Source organism: Pleurodeles waltl, chromosome 7 (assembly GCF_031143425.1).
Source record: "Pleurodeles waltl isolate 20211129_DDA chromosome 7, aPleWal1.hap1.20221129, whole genome shotgun sequence".
NCBI classification, from domain to species: Eukaryota; Metazoa; Chordata; class Amphibia; order Caudata; family Salamandridae; genus Pleurodeles; species Pleurodeles waltl.
In genome coordinates this window covers 1,254,458,345-1,254,482,121 of record NC_090446.1, presented here as the reverse complement: position 1 = coordinate 1,254,482,121, position 23,777 = coordinate 1,254,458,345, and the positions used below count along the sequence as shown (strand labels likewise).

Below are 23,777 nucleotides of genomic sequence, written 5' to 3'. Positions count from 1 at the left end.
GTGGGTCTGCATGACCACACGGTCCATGGCTGACCGAGAGGGAAGTCAAGGGCATCTGGAGCCTGGAACGATGGCCCAGAGAGCTGCCAGGAGGAGGGACCAGGGGCACGGGAAACCGGCCCCAGAAGTTCCCGCAGTGGCTGACGGGGCTCCTGAGGAGGAGGCTCCCGAGCCAACTGGGGAAGACATTGCCGCCCTAGGTGACTTACCTGGCAAGTGGAGGGTGGATCCACCAGGGAGGAATTCTGCAAGGCGCAGAAAGAATGTCCCACTCTGGAAGGTTTGAGGAAACAAGCCTCAAACCAGGCAGCCGGCGACGCCTCTGGCGCTCACCACCTATATTGGGAGAATGATCTCCTCTACAGTGAGCCTAAGGTTCCGGCCTTTGGGGCAGCACGCATGCTAGTGGTCCCCCAATGTTACAGAACCTTCCTACTGGGTCTGGCTCACGACATTCCCCTGGCAGGACATTTGGGGCAGGACAAGACCTTTAACAGGCTTGTCCCCCACTTTTATTGGCCCAAAATGAGGACACACTCAGATCAGTTCTGCAGATCTTGTCCTAACTGCCAGGCCAGTGGTAAAGCAGGAAAAAGGGTTAAAACCCCCCTGATTCCACTTCCTGTCGTTGGCACCCCTTTGAAAGGGTGGGCGTCGACATTGTTGGTCCCTTGGACCCCAAAACTGCCTTAGGCAACAGGTTCATCCTGGTTTTGGTGGACCATGCCACCCGTTACCCAGAGGCAATCCCTCTGAGGATCGTTACTGAACCGGTGGTGGCCAGAACCCTGATGGGGATATTTACCCGTGTGGGATTCCCCAAGGAAATAGTGTCTGACAGAGGCACTAACTTCATGTCTGCATACATGAAGTCTCTGTGGGATGCGTGTGGTGTAACTTACAAGTTCACCACCCCCTATCACCCCCAGTCTAATGGTCTTGTGGAGAGACTCAACAAGACCCTGAAGGACATGATTGGTGGCCTCCCTGAGACCATGAGGCGTAAGTGGGACGTCCTCTTACCATGCCTTCTCTTTGCTTACAGAGAGGTCCCCCAGAAGGGGGTAGGGTTCAGTCCCTTTGAGCTTCTCTACGGGTACCCTGTCAGGGGACCCTTAAGCATTGTCCAGGAGGGGTTGGAGAAAGCTCCAAAGACACCCCCTCAGGATGTGGTCAGCTATATGTTGGCCCTCCGCAACCAGATGACCCGCTTCTGGAAAGAGGCCCAAAGTAACCTTGAGGCCAGTCAAGAGGTAATGAAACACTGGTATGACCAGAAGGCCACCCTGGTAGAGTTTCAACCTGGAGACAAAGTGTGGGTAATGGAGCCAGTAGAGCCCAGAGCTCTCCAGGACCACTGGTCTGGCCCATTTGAAATAAAGGAGCGGAAAGGGGAGGCCACTTACCTAGTGGACCTCCAAACCCGTAGGAATCCCCTAAGGGTGCTCCATGTGAACCGACTAAAAGCTCATTTTGAGAGGTCGGAGATCAACATGCTTCTGGTCACAGATGAAGGAACGGAAGAGGAGAGTGAACCTCTCCCCGACCTCCTCTCTGCCCAAGAAGGTGATGGGTCAGTAAGCTGGGTCATTCTGTCTGACTCCCTGACTCTAAACCAGAAAGGAGACTGCTATGAGCTGTTGGAGCAGTTCTCCCCCCTGTTCTCCCTTACTCCTGGACTGACCCACCTCTGTGTTCATGATATTGACACTGGTGACAGTCTCCCTGTGAAGAACAAAATTTACAGGTTATCGGATAAGGTGAAGGCCAGCATCAAGGAGGAGGTCTCCAAAGATGTTGACTCTAGGGGTTATCGAGAAATCCAGTAGTCCCTGGGCCAGCCCAGTGGTGTTGGTCCCTAACGCTACTGCCCCAGGTGCGAAGCCAGAACTCCGGTTCTGTGTGGACTACCGGGGTCTCAACTCAGTCACACGGACTGATGCTCACCCCATCCCCCGAGCTGATGAGCTCGTGGACAGGCTAGGCGCTGCCAAGTTCCTGAGTACGTTTGATCTTACTTCAGGGTACTGGCAGATCGCCCTGACTGAGGGGGCCAAGGAAAGATCCGCATTCTCAACCCCTGATGGCCATTACCAGTTACGGGTGATGCCATTTGGGTTGAAAAATGCCCCCGCTACCTTCCAACGGTTGGTTAACGGGGTCCTAGCTGGCAAGGATGCCTTCTGTGCAGCCTACCTGGATGACATAGTTGTCTACAGTTCCAGCTGGGAGGAACACCTGCTTCACCTCAAGGAGGTGCTTCAGGCCCTGCAACAGGCAGGCCTGACCATCAAGGCCAGTAAGTGCCAGATTGGGCAGGGTTCCGTGGTGTACTTGGGACACCTAGTGGGTGGTGGCAAGGTGCAGCCACTCCAGGCCAAGATTGAAACTATCAAGGCCTAGCAACCACCGCGAACGCAGACTGAGGTGAGAGCCTTTCTAGGCCTCACAGGATACTACCGCAGATTTGTCAAGGGCTATGGTACCATTGTAACACCCTTGACAGAACTCACTTCCAAGAAACAACCTAGGTTGGTGAATTGGACAGAGGCTTGTCAGAAAGCCTTTGAAGCCCTGAAGGAAGCAATGTGCACGGCCCCCGTACTCATGGCCCCCGACTACTCCCAGGAATTTATCGTGCAGACAGACGCTTCAGAGCATGGCATAGGGGCAGTCCTAGCACAGCTGAATGAGGAGGGCAGAGATCAACCGGTAGTCTTTATTAGCAGAAGGCTATTACCACGGGAACAGAGGTGGAGTGCTATTGAGAGAGAAGCTTTTGCTGTGGTCTGGGCACTGAAGAAGCTAAGACCCTACCTGTTTGGGACTCACTTCCGGGTTCAGACAGACCACAGGCCCCTCAGATGGCTCATGCAGATGAGGGGTGAGAATCCAAAACTCCTGAGGTGGTCCATTTCCCTACAGGGGATGGACTTTACGGTGGAACATCGCCCAGGGGTTGACCACGCCAATGCTGATGGTCTCTCCAGGTACTTCCGCCTTAGCGATGAGAGCTCCCAGGAGGTCGGGTAGCTCTCCCCACTTTCAGCTGGGGGGGACACATGTTAGACCTGACAGCCTTAGGGTAGTCACCCCTAACTTTTTGCCTGCCTCCCTCCACTTTTTGGACACTGTTTTTGCTGGTTTATAGATTCTGCGCACTTTACCCCTGCTAACCAGGGCTAAAGTGCATATGCTCTCTCCCCTAAAACATAGTAACCTGGAATCATACCTGATTGGACTATTAATTTACTTATAAGTCCCTAGTAAGGTGCACTTTATGTGCATAGGGCTGGTGAATTAAATGCTACTAGTGGGCCCGCAGCACTGGTTGTGCCACCTACTTAAGTAGCCCCTTTTCCTAGTCTCAAACCTGCCATTGCAAGGCCTGTGTGTGCAGTTTCACTGCCACCTCGACTTGGCATTTAAAAGTACTTGCAAAGCCTAGAACTCCCCTTTTTCTACATATAAGTCACCCTTAATGTGTGCCCTAGGTAACCCCTAGAGCAGGGTGCTGTGTGGGTAAAAGGCAGGACATGTACCTGTGTAGTTATATGTCCTGGTAGTGTAAAACTCCTAAATTCGTTTTTACACTACTGTGAGGCCTGCTCCCTTCATAGGCTAACATTGGGGCCGCCCTCATACACTGTTGAAGTGGCAGCTGCTGATCTGACAGGAGCAGGAAGGTCATATTTAGTATGGCCAGAATGGTAATACAAAATCCTGCTGACTGGTGAAGTCGGATTTAATATTACTATTCTAGAAATGCCACTTTTAGAAAGGGAGCATTTCTTTGCACTTAAATCCTTCTGTGCCTTACAATCCACGTCTGGCTGGGCTTGGTTGACAGCTCCTTGTGCATTCACTCAGACACACCCCAAACACAGGGTACTCAGCCTCACTTGCATACATCTGCATTTTGAATGGGTCTTCCTGGGCTGGGAGGGTGGAGGGCCTGCTCTCACACAAAGGACTGCCACACCCCCTACTGGGACCCTGGCAGACAGGATTGAACTGAAAGGGGACCTGGTGCACTTCTTAGCCACTCTTTGAAGTCTCCCCTACTTCAAAGGCACATTTGGGTATAAAACAGGGCCTCTGCCCTACCTCATCAGACACTTGCTGGAGAAGAAACCTGAACCAGAAACTACATCCTGCCAAGAAGAACTGCCTGGCTGCTCAAAGGACTCACCTGCCTGCTTTCTACAAAGGACTGCTGCCTTGCTGTTGCCCTGCTGCCTTGCTGAACTCTTGTCTGGCTGTGAAAGTGCTCTCCGAGGGCTTGGATAGAGCTTGCCTCCTGTTCCTTGAAGTCTCAGGACCAAAAAGACTTCTCTCTTTTGCTTGGACGCTCCGTGCGCCGAAAATTTCGACGCACAGCTTGTTTCGCGGCGAGAAAAACGCTGCACTCCGACGCTGATCGACGCAACGCTCTTGGGACGATCGAAGATGCGACGCACGACCTCGCAAGGACAACGCCGCCCGACCTCTAGAGGAGAAATCGACGCAACGCCTGCCGTGAGACCGTAATTTCAACGGGCAGCCCCGCAGATCGAAGTCTAGAGGAGAAATCGACGCGACGCCTGCCGTGAGATCGTAATTTCGACGCGCAGCCCCGCAGACCGACGCGCAGCTGGAGAACAAGCAGGAAAATCCACGCACAGACCCGGGACATCTGGTAATCCCCGCGACATCAGAACCCTGATGGACAACGGTGAAACAGTCGCCCTCATTCTCCTCGACCTCTCGGCTGCCTTTGACACCGTCTGTCACCGCACCCTAATCACCCGCCTACGCTCCACCGGGATCCAAGGCCAGGCCCTGGACTGGATCGCCTCCTTCCTCGCTAACCGCTCCCAAAGAGTTTACCTCCCTCCGTTTCGCTCAGAACCCACCAAGATCATCTGCGGCGTACCTCAAGGCTCATCGCTCAGCCCGACACTCTTCAATGTCTACATGAGCCCCCTCGCCGACATCGTACGCAAGCACGACATCATCATCACCTCCTACGCCGACGACACCCAACTTGTACTCTCCCTCACCAAGGACCCCGCCAGCGCCAAGACCAACCTACAAGAGGGTATGAAGGACGTCGCAGATTGGATGAGGCTCAGCCGCCTAAAGCTGAACTCTGAAAAAACGGAAGTCCTCATCCTCGGCAACACCCCGTCCGCCTGGGACGACTCCTGGTGGCCCACGGCCCTCGGCACCGCACCGACCCCCGCAGACCACGCCCGCAACCTCGGCTTCATCTTGGACCCTCTTCTCACCATGACCAAGCAAGTCAACGCCGTGTCCTCCGCCTGCTTCCTCACTCTCCGCATGCTCCGTAAGATCTTCCGCTGGATCCCCGCCGACACCAGAAAAACCGTGACCCACGCCCTCGTCACGAGCCGCCTGGACTACGGCAACACCCTCTACGCCGGGACCACAGCCAAACTCCAAAACCGCATCCAAAACGCCTCGGCCCGCCTCATCCTCGACGTACCCCGCAAAAGCCACATCTCCGCACACCTGAGACACCTGCATTGGCTCCCAGTCAGCAAAAGGATCACCTTCCGTCTTCTCACCCACGCACACAAAGCCCTCCACAACAAGGGACCGGAATACCTCAACAGACGCCTCAGCTTCTACGTCCCCACCCGCCCCCTCCGCTCCGCTGGCCTCGCACTTGCTGCCGTCCCTCGCACCCGCCGCTCCACGGCGGGTGGGAGATCTTTCTCCTTCCTGGCGGCCAAGACCTGGAACTCCCTCCCCACCAGCCTCAGGACCACCCAGGACCACTCCGCTTTCCGGAGACTCCTAAAGACTTGGCTGTTCGAGCAGCGATAACCCCCCCTTTCCCCCCTAGCGCCTTGAGACCCGCACGGGTGAGTAGCGCGCTTTATAAATGTTAATGATTTGATTTGATTTGATTTGATTTGATCCACAGAAAGAGACTGTCCGCGTGCCGGAAAACGACGCCCGACTTCCCCGCGTGGAAAATAACGACGCAAGTCCGTGTGTGCTGGGGAGAAATCGATGCACACACCCTTTTTCCACGCACCTCTTCTCTTGTGGCCCTCTGAGGAGATTTTTCCACGCTAAACCAGGTACCTGTGCTTGAAAGAGACTTTGTTTATATTCTAAAGACTTAAGACACTTTATATCACTTTTCAGTGATATCTCTACAATTTCCCATTGCAACTTTATTCTTTTTGACCTACAATTATCCTGATAAATATTATATATTTTTCTAAACACTGTGTGGTGTATTTTTGTGGTGCTATATGGTGGTATTGTATGATTTATTGCACAAATACTTTACACATTGCCTTCTAAGTTAAGCCTGACTGCTTGTGCCAAGCTACCAGAGGGTGGGCACAGGATAATCTTGGATTGTGTGTGACTTACCCTGACTAGAGTAAGGGCTTTTGCTTGGACAGGGGGTAACCTGACTGCCAACCAAAAACCCCATTTCTAACAAGTGGTTAGAGGCCAAGTCTTTCAGAGGTCTTCAATGGGAAGATGCGGGGATCAGGACAGTAAAGTGTGGGTGAACATGAAAGGGAGGCGGATCATAAAGGAAAAGGCAGTTTGGTAAACGTGGAGGACAAACCCTGTTTTCAACATATGCCAGAAGAGAGAAAAGATGCATTAGTAATAAAGGGAGCTGAAGGGCCCATTGTTTGGGCACTGTGATGGAAGCAAAGTGTCTGCACAGCAAGCATTGGAACAGATGTGACTGTGCCTGACACAAGGAAGCTTGAAGAGTGAGGAATTTACCACACACACTTTCCATAAAGGAGCAGCCACAGAGGGGTTGAAGAAAGTTTTGGGGAAACAGGACACAGTTGGGGCTGTGGAAGAGTGACTGCTTGTGGGGCTATGTTAGGCCATGATGGGGCAGATGTATGACGAAAGGAGGGTTCTTTTGATTGACAGGTCAGGATATGAGGGGAATGTGGAAAAAGGAAGTCTGGCTCTGCAAAAACTCCATTGCTAAGTGGGCTGGAGTGCAGGCTGATAAGCAGATGGAAAGAGCTCAGCTGGACGTGGATGGAGAAGAGGTGGTTCAATGCTAAGGAATGGATGGCATGCAGTGGGGGCACTTGATGTTGGCAATGTGGGAACTGTGAGAGGGCACTGTCCTGATGCGCTGGTATTGCATTTAGCAGATAATGGTTTGGTCGAATCTACAGACTTGGAACTGATAAAGATGTTAAAGAGGGATTTGGGATGTGGTGTGGAATCATGGCCAGATTCGGTGATAATGTGGATACAGAAGATGCCCAGGAGAGAATGAAGGAAGCAAAACATACGCAGCTGCAATCAACTGAAGCAGGAGAGAAGTAAACAGAGAAGTGAATGGGGTATTTGTAAGATGCAGGGGAGAGAAACAGACGCCTGGACAAAGTGAATGAATACCTGCAAATGTTCAGGCATGAAGGGGGTCACATCACTACTAGGAAACAAACTCTGCTTGAAAAAGTGTTGGAAGAATTGATTTGGTGGTGGAAAAACAGTGCAGACCCCCTATTGAGGGGGGGACAGATTCCTCTGGGTGGTGGTTTAAAAGGTGCTAAGGACAGATTAGGGGTAAAAGGAAACAGAACGATTGAAATAAAAAAAGAAAATGAGATAAGAATATGGGTTAATGAGCAAATGAGGCAGGAAAAAACAGGGGGGGGGGCAGAAGAAAGGCCACATTGGGGTGAGTAGGGCACAAAACAGAAGTAGTCAAGTTGAAGTTAAATGGGGAGGGAGGAAACTATTTGGGGGGGATAGGTTAGTTATTATTTCTTAGAATATTCTAATGGTATATTAGGATATGAGACAGGAAGACGAACGTTATTTTGCCCGCCCAGCTTTCTCGCAAATAACACGGCCTTTTCAGAATAACAAGGCGTCCGTGGTGATCCTCCTCCCAAAGGTCTCTCAGTCCTCCAGTCAGGCAGACAAACAAATTATTGCAGTGTACTCTAGGTTCCTCTGCAGGGTAGTTGCCACGGAGGGGCATTTGAGGGCTGGTCCAGCCCATATTTATCCTTGCTCCCCCCAAATGACCGAGGCAGCTGACAAAGTGTTTATAGGAGCGTGAGTTTTGAAGGTGAATTCGCAATAAAAATACCTTTAGATTTTGATTTTATCTTGTTAGATTTGATGGTGTTCCACGGCAGGTTAAATGTCAGGCTATGTCTTTTGACTGTTTGCGTGGAGAATGTGTTTACTTTTTTCTTTGATTGCAAATGAGATATTTTTGTAAAGTGAACTGTGTGACAATCTCGAAGGGGTCCTGAAAATTTGTGGCAGGGCAGCTTAAGTTTTGCTGCAATGTTGACTAAGGTTGTGGCAAGAAAACAAAAATTATGCGACTTAATGTGGTGCATTATGTGATAGTATCACTTTAGTAACTTAATCATTTTTACACGTTAGCACTGGCACAACAAAGGTTTCACTTCAATAGTACCTGTTCCAAATCCAAAGACAGCTATAAATAACTGAAAGGGGGCCAATGAACCTTTGCAAAGGACCTTCCACTGTCTGGCAGCACATGTTGCAGCATTACTAGTAACGTTTGTTCTGTTTGAGCTGGAAACAACATTTATTTTTTGTTAAAATTTGTTGATTATGCAGCAGATTATGTTTCAAATTCATTATTATGTGGCAAACGCTGCAACCACAAAATCACAAAATTCCTGTGGCCTTGCATATAAGTAGTGTAAAAATAATTTCAGTAGGATGGTAATTGGTTTCCAATTCACAAAAAAGTATGTAAATGAACTGTAGAAATAATTCAAAATGCACCAGCAGTTTTAAAAGCACAAAAGAAGCACATTTTGTTTTGTAATTGTGATGTCTGATTGAAAAAATATTTTAATAAGATCAAAACCAATCTTTGTGATGCACACATGATAAATATTGTATTATATTGTATTGCACATTTATACTGCACTTACTACCATGTTTGGCACTGAAGCCCTTACCTACATAAGCAGCAAGCTATGCCATATAGGGTGGTGTGTGGTTGGAAGGGTATTGTCTTTGTTTTGTGATCCTATGAGGGAAGTGTTTCCATGTCGTGCATGATGACCATCAATGTGCAGTTATGGTGTTACAAAATGCAGCGCATAGCAGTGTGATGGATTATGAGCTGTAGAAGACACATAGGCGTAGTTTATGTTTTTTTCAGCATGCTGGCAGCTTTGAACAGATCTGAATGTCCCTTTATCATTTTTCTTATGAACTAGTCTGCTTCACTGGCTACTGCACTGGGTTGTCCACTTGGAAATTTTGGGTAAAGGTCTGGAGCAGAGGCTGCATTGCTAGTGGGATTGAGAAGTGGAGAGATGTGCTGTGATGGGCATTGGTACTATCTTCTCATAACTGAAAGTTATTGTGAGTTGTAAAGTAGTGCCACAGTGCATAGATATTTGGGACCTGCAGTCATGGTCTAGATTAAAATCCTCAGATTGATCAGCATTGTGAACAGAGCTCTTCAGTTACTGCATACCTGTTCATTTGGTGATGGCTGTTTTTTTGGCTGCACAGTATCGGTGATGGACAGCACTTGTGGCGGATATATGTCATCTGAGTGTGAGTGGTCTAAGTTACAGTTGGCTGCTGGCATTTGAGTGTTATGGTATTGGTATTAGTGTGGGCCAGAAATGTATGAACTAACATAGCTACATAAATGAAGCAAAGGTCAACTCTACTTAACATAACCAGCTTACCTAAAGTAGTTTGCTGGTTGGTTATTTTTCAATCTGTGGATTGCTAGCTAAAGATTAAGCTTGAGGGTGTGACTGCCTTTCCAGGCTCTGCTGCCAGGATGTGTGGTTATTTAGTTGTCATGGAAATAGCCATGTTTTCAACTGTCTTATGAAGTTAATATGCTCCTGGATGCATTGAATGCTGGCTGGTAGGGAGTTCCCTAACTTGGCGACTTGCCCTGAGAAAGCAGTCCCTCCTATGGCTTTCTTACGGAAAGGTGGTAGGATGATAAGTGGTGCAGTGTCCTGATTTATATGTATTCCTTGAATTTACTTTGTATGTATACCAGTCCTTTTTCGATGGAGGCTCTGTGAACAACTAAAAGTGCCTAGAATATCGTGCTTCTAGCTATAGCTAGCTTGTGGAGTGATTGCCTGCTGGACCCATGTGTTCTCTTGGGCGAAGGTAGAGAAGTCTTGCAGCAGCTTTTTGGATGGGTTGTATTTTGTGTATGATGAATGCAAGTGCACCAAGGTATAGGCTGTTGGCATAGTCAAGTTCGGACAATATCCAAGGTATAGGAGGAAGCAACACATTATTCTCATTGTGCATATGGCACTCTGTTTTACTTTTACATGTGGTAACAAATGAAGGTCTGAATTCCATGCTTACCCATAGTTTTATGACTTCTCTCGATATTTTGGAGGAGCTTCAGGTTGGCGGTTGGCAGGTATGTTTATCATTTTCCACAGGTAAGCTCTGTCTTTGCAATATTCAGCTTCATTTGGTTATTCAACGTCCATGTGTTATGGCCAAAGGCAGTCAGGTTTTAAATTGCAAAGGTCTTGCAGACTATCTCATTTTAAAAATGATTTGAATGTCATCTGCATAGTTGTAACAGGTGGGCTTGAGTGATGTAATCAGGTTTGTCCAGGGCGTTGAGTAGATGTTAAATAATGGAATGGATATGATGGACTCATGTAGGATGCCACACTGTTCTGTATGAAGAGCTGACATGAAATGTGGTGCCCACCGTCACAGCTGAAAGGCCAAGAACTCAGTTGGCATTAGATGAACTCCCTTCCCGCCTTTTATTGGAAATTTAGTTACTAGTTGAGGAGGGTGGGGCCCTATTCCAACACTAAACCCCAAAATAACCTGGACGTAACCTTCTGGTAGTTGGGCACAAAACAGTCCAGTTTAATTAGAGGCAAGGTGTAAAGTCTTTAGCCCGTACTTCAAACAGTAATTAGTTGAAAACACAACACATGGAAAATCCCACACAAATTAAAGAAATATTTGACACCAATGATCCAATCAGTAGAACCAGAGTTATGCAAATGTTAAAGATTCAGGTAAAAACAGTGCCTAAAAGCACAAAGGGCAACTGTGGCTATCTGGTTGCGCTGGACTGGGATAAAGTCATAAGTTCAGGTCGATCACTGTATATAGGACCCAGCTACCTTCACTGAACAAAGTACTTTAAATCCATGTTTGCGGAGAATTGTGATATTCCACTTCTAGGATGCATTACGACACAGTGGTTCAGAGGGAGCTGCTGAGCTGTAATGCAGAGTCCTGCATCATCGTCGAGGATGCTGTCAATTATATGCCTGCAGTTTGAAGGCCTGCATCAAGGGTGCATTGCATAGCGATGGTTCTTATGAGACTGCAGTCTGCGATGTGTAGTCCGGCATTGGGGATACCTTGCACTGCAGTGGTGCCAAAGCAGCTATGAGGAGATGCATCATGCTGCACCAGTTCTACTTACAGGACAACTGCTGGGCTGGCAGAGCACTTTCAGGCCAACTTCCAATGGTCCAGGACTGGGGTGACACCTCTTGTGGGGCAAGACTGACAACAAGTAGAGTCTAGGTGCTGGGTTAATGATGGTTGGAGCCTTTTCTGTCCCTGAGGCTCTGATCAGAAAGCCAGCCAACTAGCCCTTGGAGTCACTCTGGTGGTCCCGTGGTTAAGATGAAGGTATAGTCCTTATTCTCAGGCAGCAGGCCTGCAGAGTGGCAGTCCTTCTTGTAGAGCAGCACAGAGGACTATCTGAGTCTTCCACAAGTCCAGAGGTCTACTGATGAGTTGGGTCTCAGGGTCCATTATTTATTTCTGGTACTCACTTTGAAGTAGGAGAAGGTACTGGATGTTTCCACCACCAGATGCATTTGGAATTTTCTGCCTTCCTGCCCTGGCCCAGCTTGTCTGTGGCCAAAAAAGAATAATGACAAACCCTTTGTGGATCAGCCAAGGCAAAGCCTTTGTGATGTGTAACTGTGGTAAGTGACTACTCCTGACAGCACATCAAGTGAGGGGTGGCCCATTCTGCTATATCGAAATGGTAGGTTAAACTGCATGCACAGGCTGCAATGGCAGGTCTGAGGCATGTTTAGAAGGATAATTAAGTAGGTGGCACAATTGGTGCTGTAGGCCCACTAGTAGCATTTACAGGCCATGGGTACATGTAGTTCCACTTTACTAGAGACTTACAAATAAATTAAATGTGCCAACTGTGTGTAAGCTAATTTCTCAATGTTTAAAAGGGAGAGCAAAAGCACTTTTGCACTGGTTAGCAGTGGTAAAGTGCACAGAGTCCTACAAGCCAACAAAAACAGGTTCAGGACAGGAGAGTAAAGGAAAAACGTTGGGGATGACTCTACAGAAAGGGCCAAGTCCAACACCTTTCACATGTGGTATGTCAAACAGGAATTTTTGAGTGAAAAGATTGTAAAGCTGTACAGGGCATTGAGTCATTTTGTTCTTAAGCCATGCTCTTCTTACCCAGCATTCAGAAGCAGTGTCCAATCATGAAACCCCAGATTCCAATACAGCATAGTTCTTTGTTTAACCTGTTATGCTGGGGCAGCGTTGTCACAACACCGGTACAACTAACATTTGATTGATGTTTCTTCAGCATATACTGGCCTGGTGTGAAATGTAGCTTGGTGAGACAATTGCTGCTCTACAGATATACATTTTGTTTGCAGGAGCCAGATATTTTTGTAGGTTAATCTCCTGGCTACAGAGGTCTGCAAATACCCCAACCAGCAGTATTGTGAATCTGAAATTATCCACTATAGCTTGTCATGTTGCAGAGGGCTGCTTTAACAAAATATTTATCTTTAAAAAATGATACAGTATCTATATAACACTATCAGGGTCAACATGCTGAGGATCACCCCCTTGGACCAAATAGTGTGGAAACCATAGTCAGGGCATCTAGTTGTCACCATTGCTGCAGCCATAAAATGTTTAAAACAGACAGCTTGCCACCAATTTACCAATCTGTTCTTGAGGGGTATGCTCCAAACTTTCTATAAAGTTATTTTAAATTAGTGGTTAGTTAAATTAAAACTACACTTATGAAGTTGGTTTCGCACTTAACAAAGCAGATTAAATTTCCTAACGTTTCATGAGGTAAGGTTTATCCTTTCAGGTATAATGACTTTCTGATGCAGAATGTCCCAGGTAGGACAAAAAAAATATTTTGAGTGTAGAGACTGGACATCCACCACTTGAGGTAGAAGGTGCGGGAAGGATGGCTCTGTGTTGAGGCCAGCTTATTTAAAAAAAAAAAAAAAAACAATAAACTTGATACATTTTGCATTGCACAAAGCTTGGACAGTTTATAAAATACACAGTTGCAAGTCAGACTTTGCACCCCTCTAATGTAAATCACATCTAACGGGTAGAATTTAAAGTTGGGTTGTGTAAAGTTGATTGAGCGTTCTTAATACGTACCTTAAAGAAATCTATATATTCCTTCATACAGAATCACACGGTGTACACCAGAATATCAAAACCAGAATAACAATGGCACAGAATATTGAGGACAGAATGTCATATCCAAAATATCAATACGTAGGTAAGCATAGATTTTCTACACCTTCCTCCACATATATGTACATACACAGCATATATAGCTTAACGGTATGTAGATGTGGAGTAGGAATACTAAACCTATACTTCTATATATGCCCTTACCTTTCAATACTCTATCCACAATATTCTTGCACCGCAATGTTCTAGGGGTCAGCATTTAGTAGGACAGCCAGTATCTGGAAAGAATGCACCTATATATGGTGCACAACTTTAATGTGTGATCATAGTTAAGGGCCATGCCCCCCCTAAAAATACACCGCTGGCTACGGGCCTGTTCCTCTGCCAATAGGTAATAAAGAGGACCTAGAACTCAGTCATTGATAGGTACAATTTAGTCAATTGCTATTTTTCCTAAATTTACGCACAGCCCATTTTTCAAAAAAGAAAATGTCTTTGGACATTAAGTTCTAGCATACTGACATTTCCCTTGAAAGCAAAACATCTTTGTCACTCTTTCCTAAACAGTGATTCATGTTCAATGTACACTTCAAATACATTTTGCACCTCAAATCCCTGAAAACTGCCCACTCTCCAAAATTACTTTCATTTTCTGTAGGATTGATAGGCATCAGGAAGAAATAGGTCTCTAATAACTAATCAATATTCACTAATGAGCTACCACCAAGCCCAGGTAGACAATTATGACTTTTTATCATTCACTGATTGGATAACTTTTAAAAGCTCATATATCTCACAGCTTTGATCTAATTGAGATAACTGAATTCTGGAGGTTTCAACCACAACTATAAATCTTGCAAACCATATCTCATGACAGAAATTAGTCCACAGACATCGTAATATTGTCCACAGACATTATTTTATTGTAATAATCCATTTAATGAGAAATACAACTGAAGGTGAATGTTTCCTTAGCATATAGCAACAAAAGGTCCTTTAAGAATTATTTAAGATGAAAAATAATATATAGTCCCTGATATAGCCAGCAATGTGGTCAAGCTCACTTTGTAATGGCTACTTTTTCCTATCTTCCAATGTAAAGTTGGTTACCAGTTCTAATATTAGGCCAGTCATAGGCTTGAGTAGCAAGCTTCAGAGGGCAGGAGAATTTATTTTGTTCCTTTGTTTTTTTCACAGTGAGCAGAAGCCGATCTTAGTACAAAACTGTGAATTCTGCTGATCAGCTTCCATCTTCCACAGGTTCAAATACAGATGGAGGGAAAGAGTTATCTTGCAACAAACAATGGATCACAGCAAGATAACCAGCCTACCCATGCCATTACTAACGGAACAGTCCATGACAGGATGAGAGGAGAGGGCCAGGGAAAATTATAAAAAAATTCCAGGAGCCTACCAGAAGGCTAAAACATCCTGAAAGGATACCTGTTTCAGAGACTCTGATTGGCTGCCATGACCCTATCAGAAGAGGTCCCTGATAACTGTTGTATTACAATAATGTTACATATGCACACCATTATTTTGTATTCAAAGATACTAGAAATTCTATTGAAGAGTTAACGAAGGCAGCTAGTCTCTTATCTAAATTTTCTGGTAATTGATGTATTTAGTGCAATGTAAATCACTGCTGATATCAAAGGTGATTATAAAAGGTTAAATGTTTGTCAGATTACCAGTTCATATGGCTTAGAATATGTTGAGGTTCATTTCAAGTAGACTTTGGTGCGGGGATACCTAGAGATTGTGATTTCTGTTTCAGTTGGTATTTCCAGAATCTGAATAACAAAGGTATGACATAGAGTCCTGGGAAATCATTGTCATACCAGTACAGAAATACACACAAGGCATCAGAATATTCACCAGATTCTTCCATAAATATGAAGTGTTTCTAATTTTTGGTGGCATATATATTCCTTTATAAACATCAGTGTCCAGCAGGTAGTGTCCAGAGGAGTCATAGCTCTAGCAACCAAGTCAGCTTAAAACATACTGTTGCCAAGCTTTTGTTATTTTGTTATTCTGGAATAGGAATGCAGGAGTTTTCAATGTTTAACTGAAAACATGTTGGGGCAAAAATGGAAAAAAATGCTAATAAGTGCAATGAGATAAAAAAAAAGGGGCTGAAGACTAAAAGAGGGCAGACGTTAGGTCAAAATGTCGACATTTCTCAAAATATTGAATCTGTTTTAAATGAGTAACTGAAGAACAGCTGTTAATTCGATAAACACAACAAATAACCCAAAAAATGGGTGAAATTGATCTGACAATCAATATGTTGACAACATATCAAATCTATTTTGAATGAGTAAGCAAAGAACAGATGTTAATCCACTCCACTGAACAAAACAAATAACTCAACCCAAAAGTCCAACACAAAAACACTAAAGACATATAATCAAAACCCAATTCCCTCTCCAAGTAAATAAACTAAGATTTAGCAGTTTAAAATTATTTTGCTTATCGTCTGCTCATCTTAATCTATAAACATTCTGAAGTTTATAAATGTGAGAAAATAAAAAAAAAGTTTGATTACCTGCTTGTGTTGACTTCCTTCTTGCTTTCTTTATATCTTCTTCAGTTTTATTGCTGAGTTTAATCTCCAGTTGTTGGGTTTTAACTTCTAAATCCTTTTGCCTCTCTGCTAGTGCTTTCCGTCCCTTGAACAGGTAAAGGTGCATTGGGTGAGAGTAAAGCTTTTTGAATTAGCACTTTTAGTACATACTAACTATACATACTATAACAAATAATATTCCATTTATGTTGAATATGCCATAAAAGTCCCTAGACACATTAAAATTGAGTTCTATTCACAATCCAATGTAACTAACACAAATCATTCCTTATATTAATAACAGCAAACATTAAGTACAGAGTATGCTCTCAGTTACAGAACCCCCCAAAACAATTGGCACATTAAACAGATGGCACCCACTGAACTCCAAGTGATTTCAAAATGTTAGTAAAACTTTTTTCAATCTTATTAAAACCATTGTAAGAGAAATGGCAAGTTGTAGTTTCAAATTCACATTTTTATTAGCTATAACCCTGCTACACTGAATGACTCTACACCATCACCCTTAGTTGGCCAACTACAAAAGATCCACTAAATCTAGCACTCTGTGTGCTTCTCAGAAAGTCCTTTCTCAATAGGTTCAAACCACTAGTAGGAAATCAGATTCCTCGGTCTTTAGGACTGCCAGTCAAGCACAGTTGTACTGTGTTGCGTTCAGTGCCCACCTTATTTTTTGATTCCTTAAATCTTTTATTATTGGAAATAAAGTTAAGATTTGATAGCTATTATGCAGACCAACACACACACACAGGTGGAAGATTGTGTTCTGTCTGGAGGTACACTGCCATGCTCCAGCCACTGCTCACTTTCTAAAAAGGGGATTTTGTGGGGAATAGCTGACAATCAATGCTATGATGTAACTACAGTGAATTTGTCTCCAGATATGTTTCCAATTTCCAATACAATTTTACAACTTTTTAGATGATTTACATCTTCATTGAAGCCAGTAGAACGCACCTTATTAGGAACCATTGCTCAATTTTTTAATTTTACACCAGAAAGATTGTTGCATTAGACGTACAAATCATAGATAGTTATTGATCTATTTGAGTTTGAGTGGGTTTGCCAAGATATTTTTAAAAATCTTAGTTCAGATCAATTTAGCCAAAGTGTCAATCTGACTTATTAAAATTCAGCTAAGGTAAAGAAGACTAGCATGGTTTAATAGTTTGGAAAACACTAGTCTTCCCAGTGATAAATGATGCATGTACTGGTAAGTAGAAGTGCTCACCTTAAAAACTCTCTCAGCAGTTCAAATTTCAGTACAAGAGTTACTGTAACCGGCTAACAAATATTCTTAACAAGGAAACATAAGTGGCACCTCTATAAACCATGGAACTTTCTAAAACCTGTACAGTTCTGAGGAGTTAGACAATTTAAGTTGTTTTTTTTTCCAAGTGAGAGTGGATGTGAATGTGACACAGTGGGAGAGGGTTTGTGTGTTCAACCATACTGTTGGGTTCTTACAGCAACTCAATGCATTTTACCCATTCTCCCTAATATGCCAGTTCAACTCTCTAATGAGCAACTGATTCCATTTTGCTGCTCACACCCAGAATTACAGATCATCTTCTTTCTTTACCACCTCATAACCCATTTGTGGTCATTGTGATTGTTTTTAGGCAATGTGATTGACTGTTCTTTTAAATGTTTGTTTACATTCATAAATTAAAACACAATCAAACCTGCCAAAGAATGTGTGATGTGTCTCATGTGTTACAGATTTCTTTGATTGTCAGAGTAAAGTCTTAACCTGTTTGTTATCATCATTGCTGTAGATTTTCCATTCAAGGGGGAATGGTCACTAGTGTGGCATTTATGAACTACAGAGTCCTGGATTAGGCCAAAATATGGAGCAGTTGTTAGGATACAATCTAGAATATTATTTGTGCATGTAAATGGTTTGTGGGTTGGACATGCTGCCCTGGTGGTTTCAAAGTGATGACGTGCCTAAATTACAGCAAAATGACTAGTCCATGGTAGTTCTCAGATGCTCTCACACAGTGAAAAATGTTATTGTTAGAGGTACATTTTGAATTAAGTTGCTGTTCACGCCACTACTAATACACATTGGATCAGCTGAGTACCTGTCCAACAATTCTGCCACTATAACTACATATTCCAGAGTAGGGTGATCCTGTTTCTGCTGAAAGAGGCAAATACACTGAAATTAATTTAACCTCCGGTTGTCCTACCTCACTCAATGACCAGTACTAGCACCTAATTGCTGTCATGCCAATTACATTATTTTTACCCTGCTAGCTCCTAGAAACTAAAGTTATTGGTCCACCATTGGCATGCCATGCAATAGAGAGGCTAGGCAGCCTAGGCATCAAGGAAAATCAAATGAAGATAGTGAAACTTGCTGCTTCATCCTTTTTCCAACAATATGAACAACCCCCAACATTCTGGATCATCAGCAAGAATGTCTGGGGCACAACAAACACTTCAATTCAACAATCCCTCTCGATTATCTATCCCAATTTCACAAATATTGGACTGGGCAGTGGATCAATAGCCACAGACTCACGCTACATCTTGTGAGGAGTACACCCTGTTGTAATGGACACCAAGCAATTGATTGTTGAACTTAAGTGCAAGCTTTTCTTGCTCAAAAAACTGGTATCCACTGTAATCTTTCTTTAGAAGTTCGAATGTATTACCTTAAATGTACTTGCCCTCAGCTACTTTACAGGCTAGAAATCGTACATAAACCTGTCTCAGACCAAAACAGCATAATCGAGTAACAATTGTTTGGAATCTGTTCCATCTTTATAACTACTGTGGAAAATTATTCTTATGCCTCAGCGAGCAGAAGGGAGATTTTTGGATTCTCAAACGTGATCTTGAAGTATTCTGATTGGGACTCTTCTCTTAACTGAACAATCTACACATGAGATAGCCACCAAGGAAATATCAGTGTGATTTTACATGGCATTGTTTCAGCATTGTGTGCATTTAAACTGATGTCCACTGGCTGAAATACTTTAACTGTGATATGAGAGGCTTCCAGGCAAAGAGTATGTCAATTACAGACTGAATTCAAGAAACCTTGTCCCTCTAGTTTAAGGGTGCCATTTAGACAAGCTCAGGACATGCCCCATAATACGTGGGTGCTGTCAGGCTGGTAGTGTGCCATTGCCCAGAGCCAGGACACCAGCATCCTCTGGTTTCCAGACATTACACAAAAAAGCCACCCTTTTGAGTCTTTGCCTTCTAAGAGATGATATTTTTCTTTCACAGTGCCAGGGGTCGGGATTCTAGAAAAAATCTTGTTTTAATCGTTCAAGCTTTTCTACCTTACCTTTTCTACAGAAGTATATCGACTGGCCAGTTGCTTCCGTAAATCTGCAATGTGATGGTCGAATTTCTTCATGTCCTTCTTAAAGTTTTCTCTGAAGTTGAGCAGAGGCTTTTCCACTTCGCTTTGCAGCTTAGAACAATAAAAAACAATAGGAAAAATTATCAAACACTTATGTACATACATTGATATTAAAATATTCAAATAAGCCACATGAATAGACATACAAAGATCCCCTAAAGAAAGACCTCAAGGCAAAATCTATCATGCTACACACCCATACACTGCATAGATTTCTACTGCATCCGTGAATGTTAACATTGCCATTCTAATTCATGAAAATATTAATGTTTCAGAAATGTTTTCCTTTGCCCAACTCCAGCTCTAAAACATCTGAGCACCAGGCTTCATTTGTATGATTGCAACAACAACAAGCTGACAGATGGAAAGCTTGAATTATTCTCAACTACTATTGATTGCTCGGGGTCGCATTCCAGTCCATGGTAACTCACCGACAATTGTAATTGGATTTATATAGCGCTTACTACATTTAATGAGGGAGTGAAGCTCTTCAGGCTGGGCAGCATGCTGTGGCAGAGCCAAGGTTAGTGGCTAATGCAACGTTTTTGGATACTGTTAGTTGTAAGGATTAGTCTGGTGTGCTCAAGCAATGTATTCCATGCATTTAATCCAGTTTCTTTGTGGGAGATAAAATTAACAGGAGTTATATATGAATATAGGAGGGGACGAGGAGGGTGGGATGAGTTCATGCAGATGTTTGGTAGGTTTAATAGATGTGCTAGAGGAGATTAGGTTTTGTTAAACTGCAGGAGCATGACTTTCAATGCAGGAGAAGTTGTGATGTTTGTAGATAGTTGTTAGACCTCGCATTATTGGCGTGGTTCCCCCTCACTTTTTGCCCTTTGACCTCCTGTGTTTTTGACCTATTTTTGCTGGCCTTTAGGGACCTGTGCACTTTGCCACAGCTGACCAGGGCAAAAGTGCAAGTGCTTTGTCCTCTAAAACATGGTGACATTGGTTTCTCCATAATAGACATATTTAATCTTCTGGCAAGTCTCTAGTAATGTGCAATATATGTGCCCAGGTCCAGTAAATTAAATCATACTAGTGGGCCTGTAGTGCTGATTGTGCCACCCACTACAGAAGCCTTCCAAACATGACTCATGCCTGCCATTACAGAGCCTGTATGTGCAGTTCTAAACTGCCATCTCAACCTTGCAAGTGCACCCACTTGCCAAACTTCCCTTTTACTACATTTAAGTCACCCCTAAGGTAGGTCCTACTTAGCCCTAACGGCATAGTGCACTGCATGTAAATAGTTGGGCATACAATTTTAATTCTAACATGTCTGGGCAGTAAAAAACATCTAAATTCACTTTTCACTATTACAAAGCCGATCTTTCCCATAAGGTAAGATTGGGTTTGCCTTAAAACATCTTTTAAGATCAACTTCCAAATGGGAAGAGATAAAAATTTGGAGTTTGGTGTCCCTGGACTCACAATTTAAAATCACAACGTATGTTAAGTCTGAAAATACCACTTTTAGAACCTTTAGCCATTCTGTGTCACTGCCTGTCCCTGAATACACTTTTGGGGTAAATGACATCTGGGCTCTGTGCATTCCCATTAGACAGGCACACACAAATGGAGCTGTGGTGTGGCGTTAGCATATTGATGGCCCATCACCAGGCTCCTGGGTCTTCCTGGGTTAGGTGGAGGGAGGAGCTGACACTTGCCTCTGAATAGGGCTGCACCTCTTCTCACACGAAGGGCTGCATACTCCCTGTGTAGTGTCTGGAGCTAGGGAAGGCAAGGAAGAGACCATGGGGATTTCAAAGGAAGATCTGGAAGTTTCCCCAGCCTTCCGGATTCTGAGCACCAAGGTATATACACTGGACTCCAAACCCCACATTTTTTTAAAAACTTTACTTAGAGAAGGATACCGTGTCAGGAAGAAGGACTGCCAGGCAGGACTGCCACGTGGCTCTGCATTGCTGTGTTGGCCTACTGCTGCTGTGTGCTGGGCTGTAGGAGGGACTGCCACCTTGCTACTGCACTGTGTATTGACCTTCCCCCTGCTGCTTCTAACCTACAAGAAAAGACTGGACTCTACCAACCTTGTCCACCTAAGAGTCTCCAAGGGCTTGTCAGCTTTCCTCTGGTTTAGCTACAGTCTCCAGGACATCAAAAGCCGTATCTGGGGTTCACTGCCTCTCGTGACCTGAACCAGCTTGTCACCAGGTGCCTTTGTGGCACTGACGTGAGCAGGAGGATTCTAGCTAGCACTGTGCCACCAGCCTGCAGCACTGTACTACCTGCAATGAACATTTAGATGAGTCCCACGGAGATCGGGGTGGTATGAGTTCACCAGATGAAGCCAAAGATTTGTGCCTCCAGTCCCGCCTACACTTGGGAATTGTGTGGCAGCCACCTCCCCTGCTCTAGTACTGGTGACTGCTGCACTGCTAGACCAGCAGAGTGTGACTACAACACCCACCTCAGTGCTATCGATGGGGGCCAGCCACTGACCTGAGGGGCCCCAGATGGGAGTTCACCTGTGTAGGAAAGTACCCTCTTTCTTGGCATGGTTATCCCCATTTTCTGCTTGTTGTCAGTGTGTTTGACTGTGTTCACTGGGATCCTGCTAACGAGGACCCCAGTGATTATGCTCTCTCCCTTCTCACTTGGTAACTTGTACCATTTCACACCACATTTGGCATACTGGTACACTCATGTAAGTCACTAGTATTTGGTACATAGGTACTGAGGACATTGGAGTACCGGGAATCCCCATGGGCTGCAGCATGTATTTATGCCACTCTTGGGGAGTCCATGCAAAGTTTTCTGCAGGCCTGCTATTGCAGCCTGCGTGAAAGGAGGCATGCACCCTTTTTCACCTTAGGTCACTGCACCAGGTCACTATAAGTCACCTCTATGGCAGGCCCTCCTAGCCCAGAGGGTAGGGTGCAAGTACCTGTGAGTGAGGGCACACCTGCACTAGCAGAGGTGCCCCCACGAACTCCAGTGCTATTTTCATGGACTTCGTGAGTGTGGGGGATGCCATTTTACGCATGTACTGGACATAGGTCACTACCTATGTCCAGTTACATGAAGGTAACTCCGAACCTAGCCACGTCAAACGTGTCGGAATCATACCACAGTGCTGTTGCCAGTATTGGAAGTATGATTCCATGCACTCTGGGGCTCCTTAGAGGACCCCCAGCATTGCTACTACCAGTCTTCTAGGTTTTTCCAGGCAGCCCAAGTGGTTGCCACCCCTTAGACACGTTTCTGTCCTCCTGCTGCTTGATCTGATCAAGCCCAGGAAGGCAGAACAAAGGATTTCCTTTGGGAGAGGGAGGCAACACCCTCTCCCTTTGGAAATAGGTGTTACATGACTTGGAAAGGGTAGCCTCCCCAAGCAACTGGTATGCTTTGATTGGCACATTTGGTGCCCTCCATGAATAAACCAGTCTACACCAGTTCAGGGACCTCCAGTCCCTGCTGTGGTGCGAAACTGGACAATTGAAAGGGGAGTGACCACTCCCCTGTCCATCACCACTCCAGGGGTGGTGCCCAGAGCTCCTCCAGAGGGTCCCTGGATTCTGCCGTCTTGAATCCAAGGTTGGCAGGGACCTCTGGGAGCATCTGAGTGGCCAGGTCAGGCAGGTGACGTCAGAGCCCCCTCCTGATAGGTGGTAACACAGCTAGGTGACCAATCCCCCCTTAAGGACTATTTAGGGTCTCTCTTTTGGGTGGGTCCTCAGATTCGATTTGCAAAATTGACTTCTAGCCACTGAAACCATGAGTGGACCCACCAGGAACCGACAAGCTGCATCCACGAAGAAGACTCTTCTTGCAACATTGTTCCACATCTCCTTCCAGCTTCTGCAACATTAACCCAGCTGTGCACTCTCTGAGGGTGGCAATTCTTCAGTCTGCATGAGAAGGAAGAAGGAATCTCCCTTGAAGTGAAAAAGTCACTCCCCTGCATCCACAGGCACCTACTGCAACAATGCCCGGCTGCATAAATCTCCTGTCATCCTGAGCTGTGTGGATCCTACATCACGAGTGGTGGTCCAGAGTAGTCCCCTTTGTCCTCCCTGCCAGCTATCCAACTTTGGTGGAGGTAGGCCCTTGCCTTCCCACGCAGGACAGTACCCCCCTTCATCACATCTCTTGCAGCTGCCAAGGCTTATTTGCATCTCCTCTGAGGGAACTTCCGGCTATGTGCAGCTCCAGCCCTCAGACCTCCTTCCTGCAATGCACAGCCCTCTGAGTGGTTCTCCTGCAGTGTGGGATCCCTTTCTGTAGTGCTGCATGGGCTCCTTCTGCAACTTATGTGTCCCCGTCCTATGGGACTCCTGTGGGTGCTGTCTTTGCTCC

At 45.1% G+C, this 23,777-nt stretch overlaps 1 protein-coding gene across 1 annotated transcript in view; it reads right to left on the bottom strand.

The window, feature by feature from the left end:
* Positions 1 to 23,777, bottom strand: part of GAS7 (growth arrest specific 7) — a 1,110,982-nt gene that overhangs the window by 117,801 nt on the left and 969,404 nt on the right. Inside the window, exons 10-11 of the mRNA XM_069200411.1 lie at positions 19,374 to 19,502; positions 16,031 to 16,154 (exon numbers count right to left, since the gene is read on the bottom strand). Coding sequence (XP_069056512.1) covers positions 16,031 to 16,154; positions 19,374 to 19,502 — 253 coding nt within the window. The remainder of the gene's footprint in view (positions 1 to 16,030; positions 16,155 to 19,373; positions 19,503 to 23,777) is intronic.